This window comes from Camelus dromedarius, chromosome 29 (assembly GCF_036321535.1).
Source record: "Camelus dromedarius isolate mCamDro1 chromosome 29, mCamDro1.pat, whole genome shotgun sequence".
NCBI classification, from domain to species: domain Eukaryota; kingdom Metazoa; phylum Chordata; class Mammalia; order Artiodactyla; family Camelidae; genus Camelus; species Camelus dromedarius.
Genome location: NC_087464.1, coordinates 16,757,706 through 16,785,372, shown reverse-complemented (window position 1 = coordinate 16,785,372; position 27,667 = coordinate 16,757,706). Strand labels below are relative to the sequence as shown.

General features: G+C 57.6%; 2 protein-coding genes across 9 annotated transcripts; both read left to right on the top strand.

The window, feature by feature from the left end:
- The first annotated feature begins 208 nt into the window (after window positions 1-208).
- Window positions 209-12,445, top strand: FURIN (furin, paired basic amino acid cleaving enzyme). Of its 6 annotated transcripts, none has more exons than XM_031440591.2 (17): window positions 209-303; window positions 4,620-4,957; window positions 5,063-5,161; window positions 5,333-5,431; window positions 5,545-5,640; window positions 5,961-6,089; window positions 6,200-6,276; window positions 6,589-6,677; window positions 7,193-7,365; window positions 7,811-8,023; window positions 8,474-8,574; window positions 8,697-8,800; window positions 8,890-9,007; window positions 9,119-9,298; window positions 9,699-9,823; window positions 9,924-10,034; window positions 10,272-12,445. In XM_031440591.2, exons 2-17 carry the CDS (start codon window positions 4,784-4,786, stop codon window positions 10,862-10,864), a joined length of 2,481 nt encoding a protein of 826 aa, XP_031296451.1. In that variant the 5' UTR covers window positions 209-303; window positions 4,620-4,783; the 3' UTR covers window positions 10,865-12,445. The 6 variants fall into 6 exon arrangements, with proteins under 6 accessions (XP_031296451.1, XP_031296449.1, XP_031296454.1 ...); XM_031440589.2 differs by lacking the exon at window positions 209-303 and adding an exon at window positions 858-1,107; XM_031440590.2 differs by lacking the exon at window positions 209-303 and adding an exon at window positions 1,362-1,849.
- Window positions 12,446-13,446: 1,001 nt separating this feature from the next.
- Window positions 13,447-23,413, top strand: FES (FES proto-oncogene, tyrosine kinase). Of its 3 annotated transcripts, none has more exons than XM_031440595.2 (19): window positions 13,447-13,603; window positions 14,085-14,306; window positions 14,506-14,679; window positions 16,109-16,205; window positions 16,339-16,522; window positions 17,911-18,048; window positions 18,121-18,240; window positions 18,378-18,500; window positions 18,635-18,821; window positions 18,948-19,031; window positions 19,499-19,708; window positions 20,075-20,197; window positions 20,603-20,656; window positions 21,222-21,340; window positions 21,648-21,742; window positions 21,840-21,963; window positions 22,228-22,385; window positions 22,505-22,627; window positions 23,050-23,413. In XM_031440595.2, exons 2-19 carry the CDS (start codon window positions 14,094-14,096, stop codon window positions 23,190-23,192), a joined length of 2,469 nt encoding a protein of 822 aa, XP_031296455.1. In that variant the 5' UTR covers window positions 13,447-13,603; window positions 14,085-14,093; the 3' UTR covers window positions 23,193-23,413. The 3 variants fall into 3 exon arrangements, with proteins under 3 accessions (XP_031296455.1, XP_031296457.1, XP_031296456.1); XM_031440596.2 differs by having other exon boundaries at window positions 13,465-13,572; XM_031440597.2 differs by lacking the exon at window positions 17,911-18,048.
- Window positions 23,414-27,667: the final 4,254 nt, after the last annotated feature.

Here is a 27,667-nt window from a genome sequence, read left to right as displayed (position 1 = left end):
TTGAACTTTGTGTGCCTCAGTTTCCTTATCTGTAAAATGGGATTAATAATGTCAGCCTGGGAGGATTATGTAGATTAAATAATATACATAAGGAGGAGATAATATAAAGTGACTGGCCTGGTGCCTGGCAGGCGGTTGGAGTTAAAAAAAAAAAAAAGTTAAAAAAAAATTAAAGGGGGATGGGCTACTTGTTCCGCTTATTCACCTGTCTTTATAGATGCAGACAAAATCGTGAGTCCTCTTAATAGGCCACGAGGACTTGCCCAGCCGCGGAGAAGTCTGACCTCCGGTGGGGTACCCCAGGTGCGTCATCCCAGGGCACTTAACCCGGTGGTGCCCAAGCTCGTGGCTCAGAAGTGGGGAAGTGGGGGAAGGAAAGAGCCAGCTCCCCCCAGAATCCGGCCGAGACTGGGCTCAGAGCGACGCCGCGAGCCCTCCCCAAGTTCCGAGTTCGGGTCTCCGCGGCCGCCGGCCCAGGGAGCTCGCGGCGCGAAGAGCCGAGCCCGGGGGCGGGGGCGCGGGCATCGGGGCCTGGGGGACGCGCCGAGCCGCCGCCAGGGCTTTGGGATCGCCGGCCCCACTTCCTCCCCGCCCGACCAAGAGCCGGAGGCAGCAGGCGCCCCGGAAGGCCGCAGGGCCGCCGCTCCGGGACCGGCGCTCGTTGTCTGCGGTGCTCCCGCCCGAACGCAGCCCGGGCCCGGGCAGCATGGGCGACGCGGCGGGCCAGGGCCGCGGGACGGCGGCAGCGGCCGGGGTGCGCGGAGGTGGTGCCGCCAGGGGGAGGGGCGCGGCGGCGGCGGCGGAGGAGGAGGAGCCCGGGCCGCCGCAGCGGCTGACAGCGGCCGGAGTAAACAAGCCGCGCCGCCGCGGCCCGGCCGCTGCCCCCGCCCGCGCCGGAGCCGGAGCCGAGGCGGAGCCCTGCCCTGGTCGCCGGCTCGGCTGAGGCCGCGCCGCCGCGCCTCCCCGCCTCCGCGCGGTGACGCTGCTGCCGGGCGCGGGGACCGCGCCGAGCCCAGGCCCCCGCCGCCGGGCTCTCCGCTCGGCCAAGGGGCGCCCGAGCCGCCGCGACGCTCGCCTGTAAAAGTTTCCCCGCCCGAGCTCCCTAGGGTAAGCGGCGAGGGCGCGGGGCCCGAGGAAGGCAGAGCGTCGGGAGCCGGGCCGGAGGGGAGCCGGCCGTACCGGGCCGCTCTGCCGGAGGAGCGGGCTCCGCGGCACGGGCGCCCTGGCGGGGGATGGTCGGGGGCGCTGGAGCCGAGGCAGCGCTGACCCGGGCCTCTCGGGCCCGGCTGCCCGCCCGGCTTTCGAAACTGCCCTCGGGGCCGGCCCCGAAGGTGGAGCTGTGGGGAGCAGGAAGGGCGACCCGCAGCCCACCTGAGCGCGCCGGGCCCGGCTCGGCCCCCGGCCTCTATCGGTGCCGATACTTTTCCGCTTGGGGCCGGGGCGAGCCCTCTGACCTCAGGAAGCGCCTGCCGGGGCCCCCGCTGGGGGCGGGATGGGGAGAGAATTCCAGAGGCGCTGGGTGCTCCCGCCTCCCCGCGGTCCTTCGGGGGCCGCCGCCGGCTCGCCCACTCCGCGGCCGGGGAGGGCCTGTGCTCCCGCCGGGGGAGGGGAGGAGCGGCTGTTCCGCGTGGCGGAGGGGATTATTCACCCCCGGGGCCTCGCCCCCGTCCGCACACCTGGGCGGCGAGAGACTCAGGTGACGGATCCGCGGGCGCTGGGAGGCTGGCTCAGGACGGTTCTGGGGCTGCCTCCCGCGGAGGCCTGGCCGAGGCCCCTGCTGCCCCCGTGGGGTGGCTGGACTGAGGGGCGGCCTGCTTGCCAGACAGGTCTTACAGCAGTCACTTGTCAGGTCAGTACCTGCTTTCCATCCATTCCCTACCCTTTGCCCCTGGGGATGCAGACCTTCCTCCACCGGAGGGTGTTGGAGTTCTTTCTGCCTTGGGAAGTGCTAGGGTGATGTGGCCTAGCGAGGGCTGGGCAGCTGCTGTCCAGGTATGGACACAGCATGGGAGAGTAGCCAAGCCTGACCTGTCTCAACCGTAGCCGCCCAAGTTTTACTATTTACTATATTGGACTTCTACGTAAGATTTGATTTTTAGAAAGTGATTCTGTGACTTAAAAGAAAAAAGTTTGAAAACCTCTGGTCTAGCAGTTTTTACTACCAAGGAAACTTGAGGCCCAGAGAGAGGAAGTTACTTGTTTAAGATCACTCAGCAAATGAGTAGTTGAGTGGGGACTGGAATTCAGAATTTCAGCAGAGCCTTCAATGCCGGTTACGGGACCTGACTTGGTGTCTCTTTGCTGGAGAGAGTTGATCAGTTTTCCCAGGCAGCCCTGTCCACGTCAGACCCCCAGTGCCTGGGAAACAGCAGCCAGATGGGGGTAGGTTCAGTTTGGGTGCCTCAGAGGGGCTGTGTCCTGTGTCGGGAGATTCCTGGGGCTGGAGAAGCGGGCTTTGATAAAAGCCAGGAAGACCACCCACAGCTCTCCCTGTGGCCACAGCCTGGAGCTGAGTCCCATGTGAGAGGGCATCACAGGAGGCTAGAGATACAGCAAGCCTCTGGGTTTGAGCTAAACTAGGACTCAGAGGGTGAGTCAGAGTCTGGGATGGGGGTGGGGAGAATCCCATTCATTCATTGTTCTCAGTGCCTGCTCTTTTGGGAGGTGGTCCTCCTTCCCTCCAGGATGCTGAGGCAGAACTATCTGGGGGCTTCAGGCTCTGTGGAAGCCATATCCACTGCTCACCATGGCTGGTGATGCTGGGCAGAGGAAGGCTGGTCCTTTCTTGGGGGATTGTTTGGTTGGGCCTGAAGCCTGCTTTCTTTTTGTGTGCTGCGAGGTGATAGTTGATTGTCTTTAATGCCAAGCAGCTGCAGCTCCATCCACAATGTGCCGGAACCTGGGCTAGAATCAGATGAACCCAGTCTTGATTTGGGAGCTACGTGGCTCACAGCTCTGTCATCAGGAGGTGGCCTGCTTGGCATCTGGACCAGGCAGCTATTGTGGGAAGAAGAGTAGAAGAGGCTTTGTTGCTATCAGGTTCTGCCTGATAGGGCCCCACATCCTCAGTTAAATGAGAGTCTTGGGGTCTCTTCATACCCTCGGGCCAGATATCTGGCTGCCCAGCCATTGCTCAGACCAGCTTTCTGGAACTTGGTCGCCCAAAGCATCATGGGGCTGTAGCTTCTGGCCTGTCCGGGAACCCTGTGGACTCTGCCCATCAGGGTGAGGAGGAGCTGCATTGTGGATGCCTCCTGCCATCAGCTGTCAGGTTATTTTGGTGTAAACTGAAAATACTCCAAGAACTGTGTGTTGAGTCTCTCCAGTCTGCAGGGTGGGACCACAGCAGGAACAGGCAGGGAGGCTGGTTGTGGCTGAGGGCAGCCCCTAGGGTTCCCAGTGGTGAGCTGCCTGCCCATCTCCCCAGGGCCTGGGTGAGCCAGGGAGCTTTGTTTTGCCATCCAGCAGAGTGGCCTCCTTTGGGACCGGACCCTAGGAGTGGTGGGTGCATCCCAGGCCCTGTGGGCAGTGCTCTGCTCAACAAGCTTGGCACTGAGGTGGGATACCTCTTGTAGCCCCACTAGGACCTTCCCCAGCTCCTCCCCACCCCATGGGGCTTGGCTTCTGGCTAGCCAGGGGCCCTATGTGGGGACAGTTATGTGGCCCCAGGCAGAGAGGTCCAGCTGTCTGTTTGCTGAAGGAGGAAAAACAACATGGGGACTATTGATTCAGCCTCACCTTGGTGCTCCTGGCTCAGCAGCCAGTGTTTGCCCTGGCTGCCCGGGCTCAGATTACGCAAGGCTGGTGGGCGTGGAGCAACCGAGGGGCTGCCGCAGGCCTGCAGGCCAGGGCTGGGTGGCCCCAGCGTTTCCCAGGAAACAGCGTAAAAAGGACCCTGACTTTGCTGATGGTCGCCTGTTTGGGCCATAGAGGGAAGGTGAAGCCACTGCGATCCCCCATGCTCAGGCCCCAAAGCCCCCATCCCACCTTAGATTGCCCACTCTTTCTTACCAGGGACTGTGGGTCTTTGCAGATAACTCCCTACTGGGTCTGCTTTGCTGAACCAGGAAACTCTAGTGAGCTGTGTAGGTGCTACTCATTAAAAAACGAAAAAGCCAACATTGTAATCCTTTATAATATTTTATAGACCTGGGTAATTAGGAAAATATACAATGGCATAAAGAAGAAAACAATTACTCATAATTCTCACCATCTTGAGAGAACCATTGTTAACATGTTAGCATGTGTCCCTCCAGATTTTGCTCTGTGGTTATATATAAGCATACACATATAAATAGTTTTTCAAAAACCAAGAGGGATCGTGTGTATCTATTGCTTTATAACCCATCTTTTTGACTTTGATTCTGGCAAGCATCTATTCAGTTCTTGCTTCTGGTTTTGAGTGACTCAAACCTTGTTACTTTTCATCTTGCTCCTGGATTCTTGTGTGTGGAGGGTCCATCTGTCCACCTACCTGACTGCCCTCGAGGGGCCGGATTTTCACCCCTCTCCCCCAGTGCCCCTTTCAGTCCTGGATTGGGCCTTGGAGGGGAAGGCATCTTTAGTGCGTGGCTGGGAAGAGACTGACTCTCCCCCTTTTCCTTGCTTGTTCCTCTCAGAGCCGGCAGCCCTCGTCCTCCCCGCACAGCCCTGCCTGTCCCAGCCCCATGCCCCCGCCAGCCAGCCCCGGGCCACAGGCAGTGAGCAGGTACGCGACAGCCGAGGCCCTGTGACCAGGCCAAGGAGACGGGGGCTCCGGGGTCCCGGCCACCTGTCCCCCCCCATGGAGCTGAGGCCCTGGTTGCTATGGGTGGTAGCAGCAGGAGCCTTGGTCCTGCTGGTGGCCGATGCCCGTGGCCAGAAGGTCTTCACTAATACCTGGGCCGTGCGCATTCCTGGAGGCCCAGCCGTGGCTGACAGTGTGGCACGCAAGCATGGCTTCCTCAATCTGGGCCAGGTAGGTGTTCTTCCCTCCTGCTGGACTAGGCTTAGGACATGGTCGGGGGTGGGGCCGGTGAGGGCAGGGCACCGGGAGCAGGAGCTCTGGGGCTTGTCTTCTCAGGGGCATCTGGGTAGGAAGCGTGTTCTGGCCAGGGATGAGAGCCGTGTTTTGTCCTGCCCTTGGGCTTCTAGCTCAGTGGACCAGCATATCCCAGGGAGGGTGAGCCCCCTTGGTCCCTGTGCCTCTTGCTAGGTCCTGGGCAGGGAGCAGGTGCCCACCACCCTCTGCCGTTGTGAGCCTCCCCTCGCAGCCGGTTGTCCACCCCCATCCCCCGCCTCTCCAGGGACTGACAGATGGAAAGCCCAGCTCAGTCTCCCTGCTCTGTTGCAGATCTTCGGCGACTATTACCACTTCTGGCATCGAGCAGTGACAAAGCGGTCCCTATCACCTCACCACCCGCGGCACAGCCGGCTGCAGCGGGAGCCTCGAGTGAGTGCAGCCCCAGCCCCTCCTGCTGCTGCCCTTCCCTTTCTGTTTTCAGGAGGCCTCACTCTCCCTCCCTGCTCCTCCACCCACACCATCTCTCCCTCACTCCCTCACAGGTAGAGTGGCTGGAGCAGCAGGTGGCAAAGCGACGGACCAAACGGGACATATACCAGGAGCCCACGGACCCCAAGTTTCCCCAGCAGTGGTACCTGGTACGTTGTCTCCCCAGCTGTATTTATCCATCCACGGAGGGGTCCTGCTGGTGGATGAGGCTGACTTTGAGGCTTCCACTCAGTCTTCATCTGTCTGCTGAGTAATCTTTCTCTAGCCCATTCTTCTAAGCCTGAGGAGTACCCTTCCAGAGTCCTTTGTAATTCCGTGGAGCCCAGACAACCAGTGGTGGCATTTCAGGAGCAGGGGCGGGTGGAGAAGGAGTTTTTGGGGGTGACAAAGGGATTCTTCAGGGTTCCTGTAACCTCCCCCAACAGCCACATCTCATAAGTGCGGGTGATGGGGGTGGGTGTCTCTGCAGTCTGGCATCACCCAGCGGGACCTGAACGTGAAGGACGCCTGGGCCCAGGGCTACACGGGGCGTGGCATTGTGGTCTCCATTCTGGATGATGGCATTGAGAAGAACCACCCGGACTTGGCAGGCAATTATGTGAGGAGATGGGGGAGGGAGGCAGCGATCCCTGGCGAGGGGCATCTAGGGATGTTCCTGTTCTGTCAGTGTGGTCAGGCTGTCCCTGATGATGGGCACATCTTTTCCAGGATCCTGGGGCCAGCTTCGATGTCAACGACCAGGACCCTGACCCCCAGCCCCGGTACACACAGATGAATGACAACAGGTAAAAATTGGCAAGTCCTTGGCCTCTGCTTCCCTTCTTTCTTCCACTGAGGCAGCAGGGCTCAGTCTGTGTTAAGGCATGCCCAGCCCGAGAGACTGAAGTCTTTTCCACAGTCCCGGTCTGGCTGGAACTCTGAGGGAGGGTTTGATGAGAGCGGAGGTGGCCATAGGCTGAGTGGAGTGTGTAGAGGGGGAACTGTGCACAGACATGGGACAGCCGTCAAGGATGGAGCGGCATGTGACCTTTCCTGCTCCTCAGGCTGCATCTGCCATTCTCTATCCACTGCTAATGCTGTGCTCTTGGCCCTGACAGGCATGGCACGCGGTGTGCGGGTGAGGTGGCCGCAGTGGCCAACAACGGTGTCTGTGGCGTTGGCGTGGCCTACAATGCCCGCATTGGAGGTGCGTGTGGGCTTTGGCCTCCCTGTCTTTGGGAGGACCCTTCGGGTGGGATTCTCCTCTGCTCACTTCCCATCCAGCCAGTGTCTGTCACTTTTCCCCTCTGGATCCTTGGACCACATGGATCTTCTTTGGAGGATTCTTAGCAACTCAAAGAGCTGAACCACCCGTGCTGGTGGCCCTGTGCTGCATGGTGGAGGGAGTGTTTCTGAACAGGCGTCTCCCTAAATCTTCACCACCCACTCTGAGTCCTTACATGGCAGGCCTTGACCACCATGGTCCTTTGGGACCCCAGAGACACATCCTAGTCTGGAAGGTGTGGTTGAGGGCTGAGGTGCTCTCTTTTCCCCTGCCCGGGTCTTGTCTTTGAGAGGCAGAGGCAGCAGCCGGCTGAGGAGTTAAGGGGCTTACGGTTTCCAAGCACCAGCCTCTGGGTGCAGGGCTGGGTGTGCTCCAGGGGCTGCCCCTGGCAGCTGGACCCACGCAGCATCCCTCTCCCCGCCCCCCTCTGCGGCCAGGGGTGCGCATGCTGGATGGTGAAGTGACAGATGCAGTGGAGGCACGCTCACTGGGACTGAACCCCAACCACATCCACATCTACAGTGCCAGCTGGGGCCCCGAGGATGATGGCAAGACCGTGGATGGGCCAGCCCGTCTTGCTGAAGAGGCCTTCTTCCGGGGGGTCAGCCAGGTGAGGTGGGGGTCCTGGCCCAGCCCTGGACACCAGGCCCAGCCTCTGAGGGGCAAGCTGGGCGGCACTATCTTTTCCCTACTTTCTTCTTTGTGTTTTTCTGTACCTGTTTACTTAGTCTTGTGTTTAATTTTAATTTTACACGGAGCGTGTTTATTAAAATGTTAAGGGATTAGAAGGACAGAAAAAGAATAAAGTAAATAAAAATTGCCCATAATTCCACTGTCTGGAATCACCACTGAGCGTTTGGGTGGTGGTCTGGGTCAATTTTTTTTATGCAAAAACATAAGGTACATCAGGGATCTCACAGGGGAATGGGGGTGGGGGTGGATAGAGGGTCCCTGGAGAATGAGGCTCCAGCCTTCCCAGTCTCCAGCAGTGTCTTCCTGCCAGGCCTCCCCCAAGTCCTGTTCTCTTGAGTGACCCCAGCCCATTGTGTCCACAGGGCCGTGGGGGGCTGGGATCCATCTTTGTCTGGGCCTCAGGAAATGGGGGTCGGGAGCACGACAGCTGCAACTGCGACGGCTACACCAACAGCATCTACACGCTGTCCATCAGCAGCGCCACGCAGTTCGGCAACGTGCCCTGGTACAGTGAGGCCTGCTCGTCCACACTGGCCACGACCTATAGCAGTGGCAACCAGAACGAGAAGCAGATTGTGAGTCTTTTCCCGGGCAGAGGCTGGGAAATGGGGCTGCCTGCTGGCTCTGCCCAGGGCTCTCTTTCCAACCCCATCTGCCTCCCACCTGCGTGTGGCTGGGTGGTAGTGGCTAAGGCATCATGGAACGGGAGTTGGGGGGCTCTCTAAGACCCTTGGGGGCTATGGAGCTATTGCTGAAGCCCCTGAGAAGTGTATACTCTCCCTAAAAACATGCATTGCTCTTAATGATCTCCAGCCTCTAGTTCAACCCCCTTGTTCCTTGGGAAGCAGGCCCGGAAAGGGCCCGGCATTGGCCTGTCCACAGCAAGTTAGCAAGGCAGAAGCTGGGACCAAAGTGTCTTGGCCCTGGCTCCCCATTTATGGTGCTCAGGGCCTGTGGGCAGAGGGAGGGCAGGTAGGTGGCCTCTGGGGCCTTTTACCCTCACAGGCCCAATATCATTCTGGTAGGTGACCACTGATCTGCGGCAGAAGTGTACAGAGTCTCACACAGGCACCTCAGCCTCAGCCCCCTTGGCAGCCGGCATCATCGCTCTCACTCTGGAGGCCAAGTAAGTGGTAGGGCTGAGGGGCAACCCTGTCCCCCCACTAGCGCCCTCTGCTGGACAGCCCTGGGTCTCCAGCCTTCTCCAAAGAGATTGAGCCCTCAAGCCTCTCCATTGCTCCTTTGCAGTAAGAACCTCACCTGGCGGGACATGCAGCACCTGGTGGTACAGACCTCAAAGCCAGCCCATCTCAATGCTAACGACTGGGCCACCAATGGTGTAGGCCGCAAAGGTGAGGACAGGGTGGCCAGTGGGCTGGATGGGCAGTTGGTGGGGGGCACTCTGTGCCTCCTAGCTGACTCTGCCTTCCCTGCCCTACAGTGAGCCATTCGTATGGCTACGGGTTGTTGGATGCAGGTGCCATGGTGGCCCTGGCCCAGAACTGGACGACAGTGGCCCCCCAGCGGAAGTGCATCATCGACATCCTCACTGAGCCCAAGTGAGGGCTGGACCCTGGCTGGGAGGGGGCAAGTGGGACCCGAGGGTCGCAGGGGTGCCCACTGGTCCCCCTGGGCCAGGCTGATAGACCATAATGCTGCTGTCTGCACAGGGACATTGGGAAGAGACTGGAGGTGCGGAAGACCGTGACCGCCTGCCTGGGGGAGCCCAGCCATATCACACAGCTGGAGCACGCTCAGGCGCGGCTCACCCTGTCCTACAATCGCCGCGGTGACCTGGCCATCCACCTGGTCAGCCCCATGGGCACCCGCTCCACCCTGCTGGCCGCCAGGTGCTTACCCTCCCCACTGCCTAGCTCGTCCTCTCTCTTACCCTACCTGCACTCATTCATTCATTCACTCACACAGTCCTGACGGTCACCAAATACTTCTTCATGGGGGCACTGGTGGCGTTTTGGGAGAGACGATTTTGTCCTACAGGACTGTCCCATGTTGCAGGAATCTCTGATTCTGCTATTAAATGCCACGTCTGTGTGCCTTCCCATGTGTAATGCCCTTGCACATTTCCAGAATCTTCTGGTTCAGAACATGTGGCCTCTTGGGAAACAGAGCCAGCAGGCAATTCCGTCCCAGCACTGGGGGAGGGTGTGTGGTCCGTGTGTTGTGGGCTCAGTGTCCCCTGGCTGGGGTCTCCCAGAGGCCTCAGGCAGCTGTGTGTCCTTTCCTTTCCAGGCCACATGACTACTCTGCAGATGGGTTTAATGACTGGGCTTTCATGACAACCCATTCCTGGGATGAGGACCCCTCTGGCGAGTGGGTCCTAGAGATTGAAAACACCAGCGAAGCCAACAACTACGGTACTGGGGGCGCTTGAGGGCTGGGGAACAAGGAGAGCTGGCGGGGTCTGGGGTGCCAGGCATGGTCCCAGTGCCCTCTAACTCTTATCCCCCACAATAGGGACGCTGACCAAATTCACCCTCGTGCTGTACGGCACGGCCTCTGAGGGGCTGCCCACACCTCCCGAGAGCATCGGCTGCAAGACCCTCACGTCCGGCCAGGCCTGTGTGGGTCAGTCATGGATGCTGTTGGGGTTTGGGGGCCCAAGGCTGAGGGGACAGAGGGTGCTCGTCCTAAAGGAGGAAAAAGGGTGTGAAGAGACCCTGGGGCCCTTGAGATGACCACAGTTCTCCGGCGAGGAGCTCCTAGGGCCACCAGTGACTGTGCTTGGGGCTGAGGTCCACAAACTCGTGGCTCGATGGTCAGGGGGAGGTTAACTGACGTCCACCCTCTCTCCTGTGCTGGCAGTGTGCGAGGAAGGCTTCTCCCTGCACCAGAAGAGCTGTGTCCAGCACTGCCCTCCAGGCTTCGCTCCCCAAGTCCTCGACACACATTATAGCACTGAGAACGACGTGGAGACCATCCGGGCCAGCGTCTGTGCTCCCTGCCACGCCTCGTGTGCCACATGCCAGGGGCCAGCTCCCACAGACTGCCTCAGCTGCCCCAGCCACGCCTCCCTGGACCCTGTGGAGCAGACGTGCTCCCGGCAAAGCCAGAGCAGCCGCGAGTCACCACAGCAGCAGCCACCCCGGCCACCACCCCTGGAGGTGGAAACAGAGCCGCGGCTGCGGGCGGGGCTGCTGCCCTCGCACCTGCCGGAGCTGGTGGCCGGCCTCAGCTGCGCCTTCATCGTGCTGGTCTTCGTCACTGTCTTCCTGGTCCTGCAGCTGCGCTCGGGCTTCAGCTTCCGAGGGGTGAAAGTGTACACCATGGACCGTGGCCTCATCTCCTACAAGGGGCTGCCGCCCGAAGCCTGGCAGGAGGAGTGCCCATCCGACTCAGAAGAGGACGAGGGCCGGGGCGAGAGGACCGCCTTTATCAAAGACCAGAGCGCCCTTTGACGAGCGCCTACTGCCCGCCCCTTCGAGCCCATCCCCTCCTTGGGCACTTTTTAATTCACCAAAGTATTTTTTTATCTTGGGACTGGGTTTGGACCCCAGCTGGGAGGCAAGAGGGGCAGAGGTGGCTTCCCATCTTGGGCCACCTGACTGCCTGGGGTGGGACCGAAGGACCAGCTACGGGGGCAGGGGAGGACCTCTCCCCACTGTTAGCACCCCTCCATGCGGAGAAAGGAGTGAAACCTTTAGGGCAGCTTTCCAAGGTCCAGGCCCCAGCCAGAGGTCCCTGCAGAGTGAAGAGGGGCAGCCCTTCCCTCACAAGATTCCTGACCTGGGCTGCAGCTCTTGCCCCTTCCGTGTCCCTCTAAAGCAATAATGGTCCCCATCCAGGCAGCAGGGAGGCTGGCCTAGTGGGTATTTGAAGCAGGAGGCCACCTCTCCAAGGGCTTTTGCATCCCTGACCCTGTCCCCAACCTCTCTGGTGAGCCTTGGGCGGAAGCAGTGAGTGTAGGAAGGGACCAAGGCAAGGCAGGTACTTCCAGGGTGCGCACGTGTGCACATGTGTGTCCCTTTGCCCATCTCCACTACAGCTGGCTGCCTGCTGAGTGAGGCTGGCCCGGCCCCATGCTGGTGTCCTGACCACCCTCCCCTCTCTGGCACCCTCCCCTCCCGCTAGGGCCCAAGTCCCTGTTTTCTGAGCCCGGGGCTACCTGGGCTGTTGGCACTCACAGTCCCGGAGCCCCTGGGTGGGTGGTGGGGAGGGACGGTGGCCCAGCCGGCCTCTCCCGCCTCCCACCCGATGCTGCTTTCCCCTGTGGGGATCTCAGGGGCTGTTTGAGGATATATTTTCACTTTGTGATTATTTCACTTTAGATGCTGGTGGGTTTTTTGTTTTTTGGGTTTTGTGTTTTTTTTTTTTTTTTTGTATTTTTAATGGGGGTAGCAGCTGGACCATCACCTTCCCACACCCACTGTCCGCCCTGCTGTTCCCCCGCTGTCCTGGCCCTGTGGTGTGGGGGGCTGCAACGTGTTGCTGAGTGAGGAGTAGGTAAGCCCCACATCCTGAGGCAGGCCAGGCCAGGCGGGCCCCAGGAAAGGAAGATCATGGTGGGAGGGGCAGGCTGTCATCCGTTTCAGATGGGGCTCGTTGTGCCAAGGGCTCATGGGTCACTGGTTCTCCAAATGCCAGGGGTGGGCAGGCGGTGGTGTCGAGCCCCCTCTAACACTGTGCCCTGGTGGAGAAAGCACTGACCCATCCTGCCCCCCAAGTCCCTCTCTTCTGACGTGCCTTTCACACCCCTCCCATTAGGACAATCAGTCCCTTCCCATTTGGGAGCCCCCTTTTCTTTCTCTCCCCCAGCCCCTCTTGGCACCCAGCCACCTGCCCAGGGGTGCCCCCTCCTCTCCTATCCCCCCTACCCTTGTGGCCAGCCCAGCTGGTTTTGTAGGATACTGGGTTGGTGCACAGTGATTTTTTTTTCCCTTGTAATTTAAACAGGCCCAGCATTGTTGGTTCTATTTAATGGACACGAGATAATGTTAGAGGTTTTAAAGTGATTAAACGTGCAGACTATGCAAACCAGGCCTGGTCTCCAGTGTGATGATAACTGTTCTTCCCAGAATCCTGGGGCTGCATCTGGGATGGGATGGGGTGGGGGTAGGTAGGGGTTGGGGGCAAGTTACACGCCCACATGATGTCCTGCCTGCCTCTAGGTGCCCAAAGTCCATCTCCCGAGGGGTTTAGGGCCTCCTTCAGGTGAGATGTGGAAGGGGACAGCAGCTGGAAACAAGTCCTGGGGTGGGACAAGTAAACCCCTGGGGTGGGACTAGCTAAGCACTTCCACCCCCGCAGGCCTGAACTCTAGAGGGGTGGAGAGTAATGGCCTGTGTCCAGTTGCTCAGGGCTTCCCTTGGCTGAAGTGGCCCGGCCACCAGCTATAAGGTTGAGGCCTTTAGTGGGGCCTAACTGAAGCAAGATGACTTTTGCTGGGGAAAGCCTGAGTCCCACTCTCAAAATGCCACACTTCCCCACTCCCCAGCCCAGGCCCCTGCCTGCCCCAGGTTTCCCTTGGGACCAGAAGCCCCTGCCTGGCAGTAAGGGAATGATGCCAATTCCACCAGGATCTGTGCCTGAGAAGCAGGCCTCTCTGGGATATTTACTTGGAAATTTTATTCAAATGGAGACTGGCGCCTGAGCTCTCCTTGGGGAATCCAGTGGGTGGGGAAGCCCTGGACTAGGCTTCCCCCTTCCTCTTCTGGGACAGCCCTGGCCTGCTGCTAGGACTGCCCGCCTGCCCCCAGGCCCTGGACCCCAGGCTTCTGGGCCCCATGCAAACCTGCAGCCCCGCCCTGTGCCAGGCGCCGACTGCGCACCCGCACCCGTGGGCCCCTTCCCTGTGTTCTCGGGCGCTGTCCGGGCCCTGGGGAGTGCTGGGCGCAGGCTGCTCTCTTCTGGGCCATTCTTTCCTGGCCCCCTCCTCCCTTCCGTTTCCGCGGCTGGCCATAAGGCCGGCTGGAGGCAGCAGGCCGGCGCTGGGCAGGGGGGCGGACAGGCGTCAGGGGCTCCCGCCCGCCCCTTCCCCTCTGCCGGCCCGCCCCGGGGCCTGGGCCAACTGAAACCACAGGAGGAGGAAGCGCGGAATCAGGAACTGGCCGGGCGGTGCAGGGCCTGAGTCTGAGTCTGTCCTCGGTGGCCCCAGGAACAGCTGCGGGTAACTCCTGCCCCAGGCCCAGGAGGCCGTGGTAGGAGCAGGGGGCAGCGGGCAGGGGGGCTGGGCAGGCAGTCTGAGAGTCAGACACGGGCCTGGTGGGGCAGGGTCCGTGGAAGGGCAGGGGCGGTTGTGGTGGCGGGGCTGTGGCTGCCGGGGGCACCAGCAGGGGTTGGCTTGGCCCTGCCAAGGGCCCTCTGCGCACTGTGCCCCTGCCGTGGGTGCTGGGTGCTGGGTGGAAGGGCCCAGGGAGGGAGGCTCTGGGAGGTTTCTGTTCCAGGGCTGGGAAGGGGACTCCTGGCATCAGGGACGCAGGAAACAATGAGGGCCTTCCCAGGCCAGGCCGCATTTTGTACCTATGGCTATATTTCAACAGGACAGGACCCCACCTCCTGCCTGTCTGTAGCTCCTCATGGCTCCTCTTGGCCCGAAAGCCCCTCGCCTCCCTGTCCCACCGCTCCATTTCCAACTACTGCTTTGCCCCCAGTGGTGGCCTCTCCTCTCTCTCTCTCCAGGACTACACTATGGGCTTTTCTTCAGCGCTATGCAGCCCACAGGGCCACGGGGCAGTGCAGCAGATGCAGGAGGCTGAGCTTCGGCTCCTGGAGGGCATGAGGAAGTGGATGGCCCAGCGCGTCAAGAGTGACAGGGAATATGCAGGGCTTCTGCACCACATGTCACTACAGGACAGTGGGGGCCAGAGCCGAGGCATCAGTTTCCATAGCCCCATCAGCCAGGTGGGATTCTACGGACCCTAGACCTCCTCACCTTCTTCCCACCCTTGACCAAAGAGTTCCTCTGTATGCCAGGCATGGGTATATCTGCCTGCCCCTTCCTTTCCCGGAGCCCACTGGGGAGGGTTGGAGATTCGGCAGGCCCAGGCTTGAGAGCCATCGTCGCGCATTCCCCATCTCACCCGTCTCATGTGTGCTGTAGTCGTGGGCAGAGATCACCAGCCAGACGGAGGGCCTGAGCCGGGTGCTGAGGCAGCACGCGGAAGATCTGAACTCAGGGCCCCTGAGCAAGCTGAGCCTGCTGATCCGGGAGCGGCAGCAGCTGCGCAAGACCTACAGCGAGCAGTGGCAGCAGCTGCAGCAGGAACTCACCAAGGTGGGTGGGTGGCACTGGGGTTTCACCTGGTCATTTCTGCCTACTTTTTGAGCCTAAACGCGCTGGTTTTGCACAAGAGCCCCTGGATTCTCTGGGGAAGTGGAAGTATCTGACCACAGGCTTGACCCAAGGCCTGCTGCAGCCCTGCTGCAGCTTCCTTCCCGCCTCCTCCCCCACCTCAGGCTGGCCTTTCTGTGCATTTTCTGTCTCCTAACTGTGTGCCTGCGCTGAGTGCTGGGAGTACAAGGATGAGTGATCCAGCCATCGCCTGGGAGGAATGCAGGGTCTGTGACCCACCTCCCGCATTGCACCCGATGGGGTCTGAGAGATAGTGAGAGGAATGAGGGCTACTCTGCCTGCCCTTAGTCCAGGTTGGCTCCTCCCAGGGCCCTAGAGACACCATGAGGCAGCAGCATGGCCCTCTGACTCAGATGTTAAGGACCAGGGCTGCGAAGTGGACCTGCTTGGCATTTGAATCCTTCCCAGCTTCTCAGTCTAGAGACTGTGTGATTGGAGCTATTTATGTGGCTGTTTTAGCCTCCTTATTCGATGTGCTGGGCTGCTGCCTGCACCACACCCCTTCTACCAGCCCCAAACCTAGCCTTTCCACGGACCCACAGCGGCCCCTGGTGGTCAGTCTTGACCCCTTCCACTCTCTCCTCAGAAGATCATGTAATTCAGGGGGTCTGCTTGTTTTTGTAGGCAGTTACTGGAACACAGCCTTGCCCGTATATGTTCATATTATCCATGGTTACTAAAGAGCTACAATGGCAGAGCTGAATAGTTTCAACAGAGACCGCATGGCCTACAAGCCTAAAATGTTTACCATCTGGCCCTTAAGAAAAAGGCTGATCTAGTCTATGCATTTAGCTCAGCTACAGATGGAGAAGCTGAGGTTCAGAGGAGAGGAGTGGAGCTTGCCCAAAGTATGCCAGTGCACAAACAGGGATCTGGGATGAGAACTCTGGTGTTAACCATCTATGGTTCCTGCCACCAGGAACGGAATTTGCGGGACTCAGCGCAAAATGAAAATGTGGGGCCCCTTGTCATAAAATTAAGAATTTCAAGATGGAATCAATAGAGCATTAAACCAATCACAGAGCCCTTCTGAGTGTGGAGTTATGTGCCACAACTGCACAGGCTGCACACACACCTGCCACCAGATACTACTCTAGGCCAAGGAGGGACAGTTGTAGCCTGCCCAGTCCACCTCTCTGCCTCCCTCAGGGACCTGCCCTTAACCCAACTCCTCTGACCTTAACCTCAACGGCAGAGGCTAGATCCCAGAGGTCTCCAGGCTCTTCTTGAAGGATGGACCTGGATGTGCTGCCTGCCTGGACTGTAGGACCTGTTTAGGGCTTCACCTTGAGCAGGAATCTCCCATGCCCTGGGGACCTACTGTCCCACTTGGTTTCTTCTCTCTCTCCAGACCCACAGCCAGGACATTGAGAAGCTGAAGAACCAGTACCGAGCCCTGGCACGGGACAGCGCCCAGGCCAGGCGCAAGTACCAGGAGGCCAGCAAAGGTCTGGGGCTGCCCTCCCTCCCTGGCAGGGCGGGAATCCCAAGCCAGCTCAGACCAGTCCCCAGGTACTCAGGGAGGGGACGCTGCCTAGGCCTCTGTGCTGTCACCCACACCCCCTTGCCCCCACCTGTCAGACAAGGACCGTGACAAGGCCAAGGACAAGTATGTTCGCAGCCTATGGAAGCTCTTCGCTCACCATAACCGCTACGTGCTGGGCGTGCGGGCCGCACAGCTGCACCACCAGCACCACCACCAGCTCATGCTGCCTGGCCTGCTCCAGTCCCTGCAGGACCTGCACCAGGAGATGGCCTGCATCCTGTAAGCCCACAGCCCCGCCCCACCCCCATCACAGCCCTGAAGCCCTGCCCCTGTGCCCAGAGGCAGGGTCCAGAAAACCCAGCCCTGTCAAAGTGATAGTCACATAATCAGGTGCCAGTCTACTTACATCCAAATTACATCATTCCAGGGCTGTTACTGCAGGGTTTTATTGTATTTATTGAACACTGTTCTAGCCTCTGTGATACAGCAGGGAATGTAGACAAAAATATCTGCCCTTTAGACTGTTCATTTGTGAAGAAAGAAAAGGAAATCGATAAAATACAGGTGATAGGTGCTATGGAAAAAATAAAACAAGGAAAGAGAACGAGGAGACGGGGGACAGGGCAGGAGGTTACTGTTTGAAATGGAGTGGTCTAGGAAAGCCTCAGAAGTATGGGAGTGGGCCAGGGGGATATTTGGAAAAAGGCCATTCAAGGAAAAGGGACCAGCAGGCTCACAGGCCCCGACATGGGACAGTGCCTGAAATCCAGGAACAACAAGGAAGCCAGTGTAGCCTATGCAGAGTGAGGGAAGGGCAGAGTCGGACACAAGGCTGGAGGAGTCCAGGGAAGACAGAGGGTCCAGCAGGACTTGGGCTCTGTGGGGACCAGAAGAGTGACGTGATCTGAACTGTCTTAAGTATGGGTGCTGTGCTGAGAATAGACGTCAGGAGGCAAGGAGAGGACCAGGGAGACCAGAAAAGAAGCTCCTGCAGTGATCCAGACCACAGACCACGGCCACTGGATAGGGCGGTAACAATGGAGGGCAGAAGTGGTCAGGTCCTGGGTGTACTTTGAAGGCAGAGCCAGTGGAGTTTCCTCATGGATTGGAAGCAGGGTGTGAAATAGAGCAGTCAAGGATAACTCCAGGAATTTGGCCCCGAGCACCAGGAGATGGTGTCTCTGTGGAGAAGGTTATGCAAGAAACAGGTTCAGGAAACAAGAACAGGAGTTTCTTTTTTAGCTGGGGGAGTTTGGGTGTCTAAGAGATGTCCAACAGGACGGTTTGAGTAGGTGGATGGTTACATGAGACTGGAGCTCTGAGAGGCGCTGGGACTGGAGTTATAAATGTGGGTCAGCAGCACATCCATGGCTTATGTGTGTATCAGAACCCCGGAGTCCCAGCTGTTGGGCTGACTGTCCGGAGTAGGCATGTTTGTAGCTCACATTTACCGAGCACTTCCTCGCACCACACACTGCACATAGGCTCTTATTGGGTCCTTACAACTCCCAGGAGATGCCAAGTAATTTGCCTGTAGTCATTTGGCTGGTAAATGATGGGTGTGGGGTCAACCCCAGGGTGGATCCAAACCCAGTTACATGAGCCCCAAGCTTCCCAGCCATGCCCAGCCTGAGGCCCTGCTGACTGGGGTTCCTGTCTGGGGGCAGGAAGGAGATCCTGCAGGAATACCTGGAGATTAGCAGCCTAGTGCAGGACGAGGTGGTGGCCATTCACCGGGAGATGGCTGCAGCGGCTGCCCGCATCCAGCCTGAGGCTGAGTACCAAGGCTTCCTGCAACAGTATGGGTAAGCCCCTCCTTGCAGCTCTCGAGGGCCAGGGCTGCTGGCCTGTTCACTGACGGGCACTGTTCCCCGCAGGTCCACACCTGACGTCCCACCCTGTGTCACCTTTGATGAGTCGCTGCTTGAGGAGACTGAGCTGCTGGAGCCCGGGGAGCTGCAGCTGAACGAGCTGACTGTGGAGAGCGTGCAGCACACGTGTGTGGTGGCTTGGCTTAGGGCCTGGGGGTGGATGCTGTCTATACAGAGCTGTGGCCAGCCCACCAGGCTTGTTTGGCTCTGCAGGGATGCATCTGAGGGGCACGGCTCTAATACTGCCCTTCCTCTGGGCACAGGCTGACCTCAGTGACAGATGAACTGGCTGTGGCCACTGAGACGGTGCTCAGCCGCCGGGAGACAGTCACTCAGCTGCAGCACGAGCTCTGCAACGAGGAGCAGAATATCCACCCCCGGGAGCGGTGAGTGGGGCCCACCTACAGCAGCCTCCTGGCCCTCCCTTCCATCCCTCTGGCCTGCCTGACCCACTGCCAGCCACTACCAGCAGGCTGAGCCCCTCTCTCTCCCTGACCCTTCCACCTGCCCCTGCCTGCAGGGTGCAGCTTCTGGGCAAGAAGCAGGTGTTGCACGAGGCGCTGCAGGGGCTGCAGGTAGCACTGTGCAGCCAAGCCAAGCTGCAGGCCCAGCAGGAGCTGCTGCAGGCCAAGCTGGAGCAGCTGGGCCCCGGCGAGCCCCAGCCCGTGCTGCTCCTGCAGGATGACCGCCATTCCACCTCATCCTCGGTGAGCCGCCCACCCACTGCCCACGCTGCCAGCCATGCCCGCCAGCCCGCCCCAGACCGCGCTCCTCATTTTCGCCCTCCCCCTCCCCAAGCCTGGCCACCCGCTGACGTCTGTCCCTGGCCTCAGGAGCAGGAGCGAGAAGGGGGAAGGACGCCCACCCTGGAGATCCTTAAGAGCCACATCTCAGGAATCTTCCGCCCCAAGTTCTCGGTGAGTGGAGCCCAGCCTGGGCCGGCACCACTGCCTTTCTTTAAGGGGTGGACCAGGCCAGGGGCCTCAGAGGTGTACCCTGGGTTGCCCTAGAAAGGTGGCTATTCTCATGCCACCTCTCTTTACTGAGGAGTCCCCTCTTCCCTGGGATTCAAGAAGAGACCTGCAGCCTTGTTACCCTGTGGCTCTCCCTGCTCCAGGAGTGGGTGAGGGCCTGGTGGAAAAAGCAAAAGCTTGGTTTGGGATCAGCCAGCCTGGGCTCCCCATCCCAGCTCTGCCTGGAGCAAACCTGAGCAAGTTTATCCCTGGCTTCAAGGGTTATGGATGGCTCTGTGTGGTACTCGGATGGTTTGTGAGGGGCAGAGACAGACAGATAGATATTCCCCAATTGGCCCTGGCTGGCCTGGTGGCCTCCCATGACGAGCTGGCTGACTGACCCCTCCTTGCTCCCCACTTCCCCTTTCCAGCTACCCCCACCACTGCAGCTCGTTCCAGAAGTGCAGAAGCCCCTGCATGAGCAGCTGTGGTACCATGGGGCCATCCCGCGGGCAGAGGTGGCTGAGCTGCTGACCCACTCCGGGGACTTCCTGGTCCGGGAGAGCCAGGGCAAGCAGGAGTACGTGCTGTCTGTGCTGTGGGACGGCCAGCCCCGACACTTCATCATCCAGTCTGCTGATGTGAGTGGGGCCTGGACCCAAGTCTTCCCCTTCCCATCCTTCCCCTCCCCTCCACCTCATCAGGGAATAACCTTGAAAAGGTATGAAGGAGCTACCTTGTCTCAGACGCCTCCCTGGCAGAGCTGAAAGAGGCCACAGAGACTACCCAGTCCCTGCACTGAAACAGAGGCTTAAGCCTTCAGCGTGTGTTCACCCGTAGGATGGGAGAGCAGACTTGTCATGCGCCATCAGGTTCTGCCTCTGCCACAGGTCTCTGCCTCGTGTCCCAGGCAGTCCCTTTCTCCCTGCTGCTTTTCCTCTCCCTTCCCAGGGCTCAGGCCCCTTCAGCAGTGGAGGCTGTTGACCCCAGGTCCCCCTGTCCCACAGAACCTGTACCGACTAGAAGGAGACGGCTTTCCCAGCATCCCCTTGCTCATCGACCATCTGCTGCGCTCCCAACAGCCCCTCACCAAGAAGAGCGGTATTGTCCTGAATAGGGCCGTGCCCAAGGTGAGCCTGCGCCCCGCCCAGCCCCTGCCTCCTGCTTGGGGGTGCAGGTTCAAGCCCACATAGAATCAGAGGAAGAGCTTGCCAGGCCCCAGTATAGATACAGGGTGCAAAGGGACTCCTCACTCCCCAGGGGGCCAGCCTCCCTCTAGTTTGGAATGTCCAGGCCACTTCTGTTCCCTGGGCCACACGCACCAGGCTGGTGCTCCCCGACTTAGTGTCCTTGCCTGGCCCCGGAGTCACCTGAGTGTGATCCTGATGTGATCTAATCCCCATTTTACAGACCAACAAACCAAGGCACCAAGAAATGAAAGACATAGCATTGGTGGGGGGTGTTCAGTCCTTCATAGGGCCCAGCATGCCCTCCTTTCATTGACTTCTTACCCCTCCCACTCCTTCCTCCCCCAGGACAAGTGGGCACTAAGCCATGAGGACCTGGTGTTGGGTGAGCAAATTGGGCGGGTGAGTTGAGTGCGCTCTTCCAGCCTCCTGGCTGCCTGCTTTTCCCTCCCCCAGCACCACTGCCTTTCCAGCCCTCAGGCAGAGTCACAACAAGGCCTCATCTACAGAGAGTACTTCGGCCTCCCTGCCTCCTTCTGATTCTCAGCGTGTACCTCTGACTCCCCGTCCAGCCACTCTCCCAAAAGTACCCGTCCCGAGAACTCCCCAGAGACGGCTCTGCCACTAGCACCCACCCCCCAGCCTCCTCAGGGAGGGGAGACACACTCTGTTCATGTGAGCTATAAAATACCTGATCAGGAAAGAAGTCACTTTTCTAAAAATCAAATGCTTTTCCAATGCAAGTGAAAGTGATTTTTGGATTTTCCTTGTCACTTCTCAGTGAACGTGGCAAATCAGAGGTAATTGTCTCTGTCTATCCCCGTGTGTACACTCGGTCCTCTGACTGGAGAGCTGGGATGATTAGGTCTAAGCGTCAGGGGTGGGTGGGGACAAGCTAGGCTGTGCCCTGAGTAGAGAAGAGGACCACGGTCTGCAGAAGACAGGTGGGAACCCAAGACCATTTCAGGGGAATTTTGGCGAAGTATTCAGCGGACGCCTGCGAGCGGACAACACCCTGGTGGCAGTGAAATCTTGTCGAGAGACACTCCCGCCTGACCTCAAGGCCAAGTTTCTGCAGGAAGCAAGGTGGGTGATCAAAATAACCATCACCATAGGTTCCCCATGTGAAGGGTTCCTCTGCGCATGGTGTGACACCAAGTACTTAATCCTCATGGCCCCCATAGTGTGGAGGGGAAGGGGCTCAGGGACCCACCCAAAGTCACACATCCAGGTCTGTTGGCCTCAGAGGCCGAGCTCTTCTCTTCTGCTGTCCTTCTCCCATTCTCCCTCGGGCTGCCTGGGCTTCCTTGGGGCTCCCAGGGCTGAGGAGGTGAGTGTACAAGACCCCAAGGCAGGAGCCTAAGCAGCAGTGCCCCCCCCCGCCCCCCACCAGGATCCTGAAGCAGTACAGCCACCCCAACATCGTGCGTCTCATTGGCGTCTGCACCCAGAAACAGCCCATCTACATTGTCATGGAGCTTGTGCAGGGTGAGCAGAGACAGCTGATCTCCAAGGGTGGGGCTCTCAGCCCAGCCAGATCTGCCCCCATCCCCAGAAGTCTCAACCAGTTTCCCCCCACCCCCAGGGGGAGACTTCCTGACCTTCCTGCGGACAGAGGGAGCCCGCCTGCGGGTGAAGACTCTGCTGCAGATGGTTGGGGACGCAGCTGCGGGCATGGAGTACCTGGAGAGCAAGTGCTGCATCCACCGGTGAGGGCGAGGGCGTGGCAACCTCATGCAATCCCTGCCAGTCCCACAGCCAGCCCCCGCCCCGACACAGGCAGTGCTGTCACCCCACACTCCCCTCCCCAGCAGGCACCAGCTCCAGAGGTGGAGCTTCCCTCCCTGACGGACCAGGAGTCCCAGGGGCAGGGAGCAGCTTTGGTTCATGGCTGTGTCTTGAGCGCCCAGGCCAGGCAGGTGACAGGTGCTCATGGATGTTGGCTGAATGAGCCCCCGTCCTGCTTCGCCCAGAGACCTGGCTGCTCGGAACTGCCTGGTGACAGAGAAGAATGTCCTGAAGATCAGTGACTTTGGGATGTCCCGGGAGGAAGCCGATGGGATCTACGCAGCCTCGGGGGGCCTCAGACAAGTCCCTGTGAAGTGGACGGCACCCGAGGCGCTTAACTACGGTACCTGGGCCTTTTCCACTCTGGCTGCAGGGCCCGATGCTGGGCGTGGGTCCTGACCCCTGGCCCTCTCTGGCCAGCAGACGCGGGCAGCCCACTCACACTGCCTTACCTCCTGGCAGGCCGCTACTCCTCCGAGAGTGACGTGTGGAGCTTTGGCATCTTACTCTGGGAGACCTTCAGCCTGGGAGCCTCCCCCTATCCCAACCTCAGCAATCAGCAGACTCGGGAGTTTGTGGAGAAAGGTAAGGGAACCCTGCGGTGTGACAGCAGCCTCCAAGCCAAGCCCTCTTCTAGTGTGCCAGCTGGACTCTTCCAGATACCCTAATCTTCTAACCTTCCCAGTGGAGCAGAATAAGAATAATCAGGTGGCTACCAAAACAGGAGTGACCCCTTGTTATGTGCCAAGCCATACACTATTCCATTTACTCTTTACAGCATGTGAGGTAGGTCCCTTTTACAGAAGGAAACACTGAGGTTTGCAGAAGCCACACAACTAGCACACGGTGGCCTGAGATTAGAACCTCTGTGTTTTTGGTGAAGAAAAATGTGTCCTTATGAACGGTGTGCCTTAAGCAGCTCCCGTTGCTCAAGGTATGCCCTCGGGGGCTGCCAGAGGCCCTCAGACCCCCTCCTCATGCCCAGTGTGCTGTGCCTGTCCTCACAGGGGGCCGCCTGCCCTGCCCGGAGCTGTGCCCCGATGCTGTGTTCAGACTCATGGAGCAGTGCTGGGCCTACGAGCCCAGGCAGCGGCCCAGTTTCAGCACCATCTACCAGGAACTGCAGAGCATCCGAAAGCGGCATCGGTGAGGCTGGGGCCCCACTTCTCAAGCCAGTGGCCTCTGCAGGCAGGATTGTACCTCCTCACCAGCTCCAGCTCACACCACTGGACAGCTCTTCATTGTCCTGGACTCCAGCCACCGGTATCCATGCTGCCAGCAGGGATGCAGCACCATGTCTGCTGTGCATCCCTGCTCCTGCCAGGGCTTCCTCCCCCAGGCAGAAATAATAAAACCACTTGTGCCCATTAAGTCCTCTTGGCATGTGCACTCCTCTGGAGGGCAGGTCTTAGAAGGAGTAGAGGCTCTGTAGCATGGCCTTGAGGGAGGAGGAGGACCAGCAGTGGTCACAGGGCAGAACTAACAAGGTTTGGTAGTTGCTGGATGTGAGACGTGCACGGGGAGGAAGTGGGGAGATCAGGATGATATACAGGCTTCTGACCAGATGGTGGTGTTATTCCTGAAAAAGGATCATAGGCAAAGCAGCAGAGCTGCAGGAAGGATGGGGAGTTTGGAGACACTGCATCTGACGGGCCTATGGGGATGTGTGACCCATAAGTCAGGAAGCCCAGATGTAAAGTAAAGGCTGGCAACTGAGGTTTGAAAGTCACTAGCTTATAAATATTAGAGACACTATGTATGTGTATAGCAGTCACATGAGATTCAGGAGGGAAGAGAAAAGTGTTAGGGGAAGTTAAAGTTCCACTCAAAGAAGACAAGAGTGGCTGCAGAGAAAGAAAACACTTTCCATCTCTCAAGACAAGTTTACTGAGCCGTGGGGTAGCAGAGCAGGGAGCCCTCAACTCACCTCCTTCCCTAAGTTCCCCCCTCCCAAATCTACAGAGTTATTTGAAACTTTTCTAGCTAGTGAAGATCAGGAAGACAAAGATGTATGAACAAACTGAAAAACAGAAACTGGGAAAGATTTACAGCACCAAAGAACAAAGCAGGCAGAAATTTGAGGTGGAATGGCCACCCCTCAAGAAAGTTCAGGAAATAGTTAACATATATTTTCAAAGAGCTAAAAGGCCTAAAACTCGTTTAAACAAAAGGAAATCAAGATAGAGTGTGATGTGATGCAGTGAAAATACTGAGAATTCACAGTGGAGCCCCATCAGAAGTGGTAAAAAGCAGAACTGAAGAACTTCTGCTTCTGATAGGATGTGGTAGGTCTCCTCAGGCCCCCACACCCATTGCAACAGCTAGGAGGAAACGTAAGGTGAAGATAGTAATTTTTAAAGAGTGGCAAGTGGTAGGAGAAATACAGACCATATGAACTATAGTTTCAAGGAGGAGAAAGTCTGTCCAAGTTGACCTGGTGATGGGTGGGTAGTTTTTTCCCTGAGACATTTGCTGATCTGGGACATCTCTGATGATCAGAATTGCCCCAAGCAGAGACTCTATTGGGGGAAAAAGAAATGGACAGTTTCTGGTGCTTACAATGACTATGCTATGGACTGGCACCTGGAGGAACTCGAAATGCAAAGCCAGCTTTCCACCATGGAACATTTGCTGTGTTCTAGAGCCATGTGGGCAACTAGGAAGAAGCTGGGTTGGAAAGGCAGGTGTTTAGAGGGAAGGGGCCTGAAAAGAACAAATAACTAGTTTCCCTCTCAAGATACTGGCTAGATTTTAAACACCAATGAAATGGGCATTACCCAGTAAGTGTTTGTCATTAAAGGGAAGTGGTACATCCAAGGGCAGAGTAAAGCAGGCATTAATGGAATCTCCTATCTGCATGAAAGGGTGCTCAGGCACCAGATGTGGCTATCCCCAGGGGCAGAGTCTGTGCCAGCACCTTGGGGTCCTCAGGGTCCTCAGTATACTGAGATGCCTGAGGACCCAGGCCTGGCTCATGGACAGATGTAGAGCATTAACAGCCAGTGGAGTGTCCTGAACTTCTGCAGCTATGCAACCACAGAGAACACCGGTTACCACTTTGCACGGAAAAGGGAACAACACACAATGGGCAGCGCTGCTGGCTATGTGCTTGCCCTGGAAAACATGGCACAAAGTCAATTCCCAACACACCTTGTTACATTATGGCTACTTGTGGGCAGCAGCCAATGGGCTAGCAGTCTAGAGTCTAGCAGCAGGACAACTGCATAATCAAGTCCCCACTCCTGTAGGAAAAGCATGATGGCAACAGATTATATGTGACACTTGTCCCCTGTTCACAACCCATGGGGATCGTGATGGTTACTTTATATATCACCTTGGCTGAGTCATGGTGCTGAGATATGTGGTCAGATATGATTCTGGATTGTTTCTGTGGAGGTGTTTTTGGTTAAGATTAAGATTTAAATTGGTGGACTTTGAGTAAAGCAAAGTATAGAGTTCCCTCTATAATGTGGGTGGGCCTTATCCAATCAGCTGAAAGCCTGAGCAAGAGGGAATTCGGCAGCAGACGGCCTTTGGACTTGAACTGCAGCATCAGCTCTTCTCTGGGTCTACAGCAGGCTGGTCTACCCTCTAGATTTTGGACTTGCCAGCCCCCATTACTGTGTGAGGCTCTTCCTTAAAATAAATCTATATCTATCTATGTAGTTCTACCTACATCTATTTATCTCCAATTCGTTCTTCTCTGTAGAATCCTAATACAGGGATGTCCGTGGAAAAGGGCCCTTTGACCATGAACATCAGTGAAACCAACAAGCTGTCAGAACCACTGCCACCTGGGTACACTGTCACACAGGACATGGCAGCTCATCTGTAATCCAGGGCCAGGCTAATTAACGTGCCTGGATTACTAGCTACACAGTGGAGTGGCAGAGGGAGCTCTGGAGCACAAAGTCTGGGGCACTGAACCTGGTTGGTCCTAACAAATTATTATGTGTCCTCTACTTTCCCCTTGAGGGTACCGCTGGGCATTGCATCGATGCAGTAGATGGCTTTTTCTGGGTACAACACAGCAATTCCTGTCCGCACAGTGCATGTGGGCCATAACATTCAAGGACTCCTAAATGGACTATGTTGCATCTTTGGGTTCTTCAAACACATCCAGTCGGGCAACAGCACTGCCTTTACAACCAAGAGTACTCAGGGGGCATTTGCTGGACATTTTGTGCCCTGTGTCACCAATAGGTGGCAGGTGCCAACAAAAGATGGAATGTACTTTTAAAGAAGGAACTAAAACAGATAAGTGAACAACCGAAGCTCAGCTCTCAGTGGACCCCACACTCGAACAAGATGGCGTGGATTCAAAATGTGGCCATTCCAGGGAAGGATGCTTCTCATTTGGACAGAGTGTTTAACTATGAGGTTGGGAGGGAGAGAAGAGGCCCCAGTCGGCTATAAGAGACTCAAGCAACATATTTAGTCCTTCTTACTCTTCTTTTCACCCTCTTAGGCCTACCTCCAAGAAACAGGCTATTGGAGCTATGGTGGCAAAGAGGAGCCAGAGGGTGGAAAATTCTAACCCGATGCTTCTTCTACTGCCCTGGATATACTTACGGACATCAGGCTTGTACTTGTCTGCCAAACACCAACCAGTCTAAACTATGTAGTGTAAGTGGTGATAGACAATCGTACTGCCTCAGGCTTCATGCTGGTCAGTCAAGGCAGCAAATATGCAGTTGCCAACATGTCTTGCTGCACTTAGGTTAATGAACCAGGAAAAGTGGAGTGCTCTATCTCTCAGGTCATAAACAGGGTGGCTCTCAGGTTGATCCCCAGTGGCATCTGGGACAGAGTGGTTTGGCTCCAGATAAGGAGACTGGCTGTGGTCTGTCCTGCAACTGGGCCTGATCATCCTGCTGGGAGGCATAGTTATGGTCATGCTCATCTGATGTTGTCTAAGATAGATAGAAAAGATTTGGTCCAAGCTCCCATCAGTAAAATGAATCAGACTATCTAAGGGGTGACATGCTCCTGGAAAGAATTCTTAGCTGGATGCATGGAAGATTGGGGTGGTGGGAAGTAGAGTTTTCAGAAACAGCTCTGACACAGTGCCCTGACCACCTTGCCTGGGCGCAAGGCTTGACCACAGTCCAACCCAAGTCTTGGCAGAACACACTATGATCCCTGTTGGAACAAGGGGAGAAGCAGCCTGGTGAGAAGCCACCCTCTTCTGAGGGAAATGCCACAAGGCCCTTTCTCCTCCCTCTTCCGAGTTTCAGTTGAGTGCAGGCCTTTCCACCTTGCTCCTCCTCCTTCCATTTAGAGTGTAGCTGCAGGCCATAAAATTGTCTGATTGTAGTTGAGTCGGCACCTCAGCCACAGAGAGACCTACCACCATGCTGCCTGTCATCTGGTCCCTCTGGTTCAGTGTTGGCCTGTGACTAGGGAAAGCTGCCACACCATGCTGGTCTTGCTTTTGCTGTCTGTGTGAGTAATAGCTGTCTGGATCTATTGGGGCTTGTCATCTCCTTGCTGGCTGGGTCTCATGGAAGTGTAGTAGGCACACCTAGCAGCTGCATAGTGTTCCTGGTCGCCCTGTTAGCTACCATGCTGCACTTAGGGCCTGCTTAAACTCTTGATAGAGGGGAAACTTTTAGAGCGATGGGA